Genomic DNA, 6,177 nt, shown 5'->3' on the forward strand with positions numbered 1-6,177 from the left:
ATGGATTTTACGAGCTAACTTCTAAACAAAACAAGCCCACGTACATATGATATTCACAACACATATAGAGTATATTAAATGCCGCCCACCACAAAAAAACGCCGCTCGCACAAACGTGCCGCATCGCGCTGAGAGAATCGCGCCAGCAAAATGAAATTGTGTGAATGCTAAAATCTGAACGAGTGAAAGCCGCTTTGCAGAAATCGAGCAAATATTTTCGAGATCAGAGCGTGATAGTGCGTTAAGTTTGGCGCGCGAGAACGTCTGTATTTACTAATTTATTATTTTTTGTGCCTTTTGTTTTTGCAAATGGAAAATTGGCAGGAAAATCGCTCACATTAGTCGCATTCGCAGGCGCTCGTGCCAGTATGAAAATCTCCGCTGTGCACAGCTGTTCGGGTGCTGCGAGTTGAAAATTGCGGAAATTCGATTATTGAAAATAGGAGTGTCACATAGACGATCACAACAGCGACGTGTTGTTGTGGCGTCGTTCAACACAATTTTATTGTTTTTGTTGTTTAATGTGATTGTTGGCAGCGCGTCAGCCTGTTGCCCGTTGCTGTGCTAATAAAAAATATACATATTTTTTTAAGTATGTAGTATATGCTAATTTACGGTTTTGTACACAATGTATATACAAAATAATATATAGTGTATAGTATACATATATTCTTATTGTTGATATGCATGCCTACATATTTGTATATTAAGCAGTGCAAATTTTTTTTTTTTAATTCATATCTGCTGAAGTGTGTGGTGAAAAGCCTGCAAATTGTGCATACACATATATGTTAATCAGATAAAAATATGTATTTATATACATATACTTAACGTATATTCCTATATAAAAATTCGCAAAGAAATTGACTCAGCAGTGAAGTGTATATTTAAATAAAAACAAATAACATTCAGCCGCAAAAGAAATATCTGATATATTTTAAAATGTGATCTAAACACTAAAGTATTTAAATATTTTATGACGAGACGAATTCTTCTTACAAAATGTGCGAAAAGCGCAAACAAAGCTGCTCAAATAGCTGATAGCAAAATGCAGCAAAAAGCGGTGTCAATAGAAACAATAAAAATGCAATTAATATAATGACAATAACCACAACAAGTGCTTCTGACCCACTTATAAGACGTTTCTATATACATAAATACTTAGATATATGCATACATACACGTGCGTTCAAAATATGCACATCAATAGTGCAATCTTGCAAGCAACATTTCAATTGATTGTCGTCGCACTTGTCGATTTTGATATCGCACAGTGGGCGCAAACAAGCAAACGCTGTAATAAAAACACAAAAATTAAATGAAATTAATAAATAATAATAGGGGTAGAACATATTCCAAAACATTTCTAAAATTTAGAGAAATATGTGTGAAAGCTTTTTAGTCGGATAGCCTCATTGAAAAACTCACTTTTTATAAGCTTTATTTAATAAAAATATTTAAGCAGGAGACAGTCCTAAAAAATTTCCTTTGTAGGGTTAATTATTGTGTCTAACACTACTTGGGCTCACAAATTTTGAAGACCCAAAAAAAAAAACTATATAAATATTTACCGCTTTGCACAAAAAAAAAATGAAGTTGCTGATACTCCTGAAACTTGAACTCCTGAACTGATAAATTGAATTTGCCAAATATCTAGGAAAAAGTGGTATTTATGTCAAAATTTTTATTGTCTTACAAATTACGCATACTGAAATTTTTGAAATTTGTTTTGCCACTGCCATTGTCACGCCATTACCGGAGAGCCCTCGGGAGAAGGTGCGTTGACTGCACAATAATCTGAATCCAAGATCATCTATCTAATCCTCATCTATATTAAATTGGTTGCATTGTTTTAAATACAGTTGAACTTCCATTACTCGTACTTCTATAACTCCATAACTCGAACTTTTGAATTGGTAATAGAAGTTAAATTTCATACAAATTACCTTCCATTACTCTTAGTCTCTCTAACACGAAGTTTTTTTCTGGATTAAGTTGATTCGAGTTACGCGAGTTCAACTGTAGTTGTAGTTGGAAAAAATCCTTTGGTAATTTCATTTGGAATTTCATTGAAAAGGAAAAAAAAAATAATTAAAACAACTAAACTTCTTAAAAAGTGCATTTATGCTATATAAAGCTATTAAAAAATCCATGAAATGATGCAAAACAATTTTGTTGGATATTTTTAGTTGAACGATTTATAGTGTGACAAATTCTTATGTCTAGCAACACACCATGATGGCCCACAGTGTGCCACTGGCGTCGCAGTCGATTGAAAATAAATTCGAGAACGGCGTACGCATTCTATAAATAAACACGAAGTAATGCGGGGCATTGTGCGGGTGAAGTCAACGTTTGGGGCCGCAAGAGCCAATGCTTTACTTTTTAGATAAATAATATTTGAAAATAAAACGTGAGTGAAGCTGGCGGTCACAAGAAATGTGCGTTTACATACTTCTATATACAAATATATGAAAAAATTAAAGAAATTTTTGCCGCTGTGATTATTGCATTAATTATGGTAAAAAAATACAAAACCAAAATATTTTTTAACTAAAATTTTTGGCAATTAAGATACACTAAACTGTGAAATATTATAATTGAACAACAATAACAATATTCCGTTAAAGTACAACGAACAATATTAAATTAAAAAAAAAATAAAACAAGAATACAAGAAGAAACCACAAGAGCAGCTGATCAAGTGCAAAGGCACAAAATATTCAGTGCAAAAACAAAAATATTTCATAAATGAGGTGTACACTTCCAAATTCCGCTTATAAATATTTTGATACGAATTGCTCTAGTATGTATGTATGTAAATGCATGTTGTATATGCAAGTATTAAACAATTCGATTTTTTGCTTATTTTTTATTTGGCACACAGCCAGCGGCTAAATGGTGATCTTCATCTTCAGCTTCAGCTTTATCTACAAAAGTATATTTAAATAAATAAAAAATATATTTTCTGTGATATATGTATGTATGTGTTTGTGTGAATGTATGTGTTTGTGTGAAATAATTTTTATGTTGGCGATATTAATGTTTTTTGTTTTTGTTTTTTTTTTTTTGCCACAGTTGATGTACATAACGTTGAACACTAGCTGTCACATAAGGAAGAAGCATTGCAAGTGGTGAATAGCATTACGGTCAAGTAAGCGAATCGGATAGAAGTATAAATTAAATACAACAGGTGTGTAACGGGTGCGCTGAATGTCATAGTCTTCGTCTGACTAAGAAATGTATGAAGGCGGTGAGCGACGTGCGCACACACAATCGCATATATGAGCACACCTGTCAGAATATATAAATATCGTTTGGTGAGCGGCAGCGACGAACAGCTGAAAAATTGTAATTTTCTTTGTACTCCGCTATTCGCCAGACCCGAGCGTACAACGCGTTCAGCTCAGATCACTCATACGCCTCAGCACACGCGGCCCTAATGTCCGATTTGTTTGTTGATATGCACCAGCGGCGTACAGCTGCAGCATTGGAAAGTTCAAAACAACGAAAAAGTCGTCACGGCCCTGCTGTGAATGGCAAGAACAAGGAAGGCACCCTAACACCTGACACATTTTATTCATCACAGCACTCAACAACGACCACCAATGCCACCACTAACGACGATTATGCTGATGCAGATGTCGGTGACGAGCTCGCAAATGTTTTGAGCTTGAAACTGCGCAAGCCGAAGAATTGGCGTTGGGAGCTGAGCACATCACGTTCGTGTTCCAACATCGCGTTGCCACGCATTCTGCTCTACGATCACAAAGGTCAGTTGTTGGTGGATGTAGACAGCCAAGAAGAGCAGTGCTATAGCCAGCCACAAACGGTGATAACTCAGAAGTCGACTAAAGAATCGACTGGTACTCAGTCACGTACACGGAAGCGGGCTAGCAAGTCCGCATCTACCAACTTGGCACAATCGATAAAACAAGCCTTGGAACGACAATTCAGCGGTTTGCATATACAAGAGGCGACGCCGTCTCCGGTACCTTCTTACAAGAACAGTGTCGCGACCACGCCATCTACGGAACATGCCTCTACATTATCTTCAACTATTGACTTTTTCACTAATGAACTACCCGATTACAAAATACAGCGACGCGCCAATTCTTTGAAGGGCGTACGTTTCAAAGTTAATGAAGTCGAAGATGCAAATGCGGTTGTGAACAGCAATGTTAAGAGCACACAAAACTCATTCAATCTTGCCGATTTGCCCACGCCGCCCTCTACAATAACGACGCCTACCACACCGAGTAATTCATCATCGTCCGGTCCGCGCGAAAAGCGTCGATATAGACGTTCGCACAGTTCTGGCCGTTCACCTGCAACTTCTGAATCGATACTGGAACGTTTTAGTTTCAATAAGGGGCGCTTCTCTTCACCCGAATATGTCGAGGAACATGAAGTGCAGCACGCACCGCGCTATTTTCTACGCACCAGCAAGGCAGGTACTCTGGTAGTGCAAGAGGAGAGCTTCAGTCGCTATCGTCGGCGACGTCGGCCGCGCAACTCGTCGACGGAAAATATACTAAGCAGTCAAGAGAGTGGATCGAAGAACTCACTCAAGATGTCGGACTGCAGTGCTCATGACCAACTGCATGAAAGCACTGTAGAGCGCACAGGCGATAGTTTGTTAAATGTGACGGAACTAGGGCCACAGGCAACACGAAGAAGGGTGTTCCCGGTGCGTCGGTATCGAAGCGACGGTAATGTGTTGCTACAACAGGAACCGATCAGCTCGGATGAGCATGCAGAGAGTGGTCGAGAGCCAGCGAAAGCGAGAGATTCAGTGATAGTGCCGCAGCAACAACGCAAATACCGTAGTGATAGACGGCAGAGCAGAAAAGGTGAGCGTGTGTCGCTTTGCGTAAACAAAATGTGTATATTTTCTACTTGTAAATAGTTTAATTTTATTACTATTATTTTTTATCTTTTGTGAGAAAATTATTTTTTAATGTTTTACATGCTTAAATTACTACCGTTCGCAGAACTGATTATCATCGATCCGGAAAATGTTATACAGCCAGGCGCTGATACCATGGAATCAAGGTGATGGCTGCTATTAGCACGGGGCCAGTTGAGATCATCTACCTCAACACTATATACAGACATACATGTAAATAAATATATAGTCCATTCAAATGAACTGAAGCTTTAAATTCTGAATGTTTCGAATGTATGATTTTTGTATTTTTAATTTAAGTAAGCGCAAGCAAAGAATGTGAACATCATTATCGAGTAAGGTTTTAATTGTGATTAAAATAAATGTGTGTACAAAAACATAAAGCAACTTCCCAATTGTGTGGGGCAGCGGGAGTATAGTAGCCGCTAGGAAACCATGTATAGACTAAAAATAATCAGAATATTGTGATTGATTAATTATAAATATTGCGGATATAATTTTTAATTTAGTGGCTATCAATATTTTTACTATATGGTTTTGCAGAGACTTAAAAAGTTTTCCCCACCTCTCATTATTTCCATTTGTGTGATTATGGTCGTATTTCTAGTCTAAATAAGAAATTCAACTTAGTTCACATAAATTCTTTGTGAGAATGGTTTAATACAACTACGATAATTGTAAAGTAAAATAAATAACATTTATAAATGTATGTATGGTCCAAAAATGCACTTGTTTTGTTTTCTTCTCTAATATTGACATATGAATTTTCCAAAATTTATAATCCAGATGAATTGTTATCAAAATATTTAATACAAACTAAGTATATTATCGGCATTCAGACAAGCTTTTCTTGAACCATGAAATTACTACCATGCCCTCCATCATCCAATGTAATACCTCTTTGTGAACCTTTGTGTGTTATCTTTAACTACTTATCAGAAGATTGTAGTAATACTCAACTCTACATTACTTTTGGAAAAGGTTTACATTGATGAAATCTGAAGTACATATGTACAAAGGCAGTTTAACTATCCTAACTCAAATCACTATAACCCACAAAAAATATTAGACAGACTTCGAATTATGGAAGGTAATTTGTATGAAATTTGACTTTTATCGCCAATTCAAGATTTCGAGTTATGGAAGTTCCACTGTATATGAAGTAAACTGATTCTTGCTATGTTATTTATTCTGAAAAAACGTTGATTCCGAATTGCATATCAATCCATTACGCAGTAGGATATTATAAATCGCATGGCTGAAATGAG

The 6,177-nt window shown here is 36.5% G+C and overlaps 1 protein-coding gene across 3 annotated transcripts; it reads left to right on the forward strand.

The window, feature by feature from the left end:
* The first annotated feature begins 270 nt into the window (after window positions 1-270).
* On the forward strand, window positions 271-5,590 carry LOC105213929 (uncharacterized). Of its 3 annotated transcripts, none has more exons than XM_011187045.3 (3): window positions 271-592; window positions 3,079-4,853; window positions 4,995-5,590. In XM_011187045.3, exons 2-3 carry the CDS (start codon window positions 3,443-3,445, stop codon window positions 5,057-5,059), a joined length of 1,476 nt encoding a protein of 491 aa, XP_011185347.2. In that variant the 5' UTR covers window positions 271-592; window positions 3,079-3,442; the 3' UTR covers window positions 5,060-5,590. The 3 variants fall into 3 exon arrangements, with proteins under 3 accessions (XP_011185347.2, XP_054087466.1, XP_054087465.1); XM_054231491.1 differs by lacking the exon at window positions 271-592 and adding an exon at window positions 2,023-2,413; XM_054231490.1 differs by lacking the exon at window positions 271-592 and adding an exon at window positions 2,417-2,521.
* Window positions 5,591-6,177: the final 587 nt, after the last annotated feature.

This window comes from Zeugodacus cucurbitae, chromosome 5 (assembly GCF_028554725.1).
Source record: "Zeugodacus cucurbitae isolate PBARC_wt_2022May chromosome 5, idZeuCucr1.2, whole genome shotgun sequence".
Taxonomy (NCBI): domain Eukaryota; kingdom Metazoa; phylum Arthropoda; class Insecta; order Diptera; family Tephritidae; genus Zeugodacus; species Zeugodacus cucurbitae.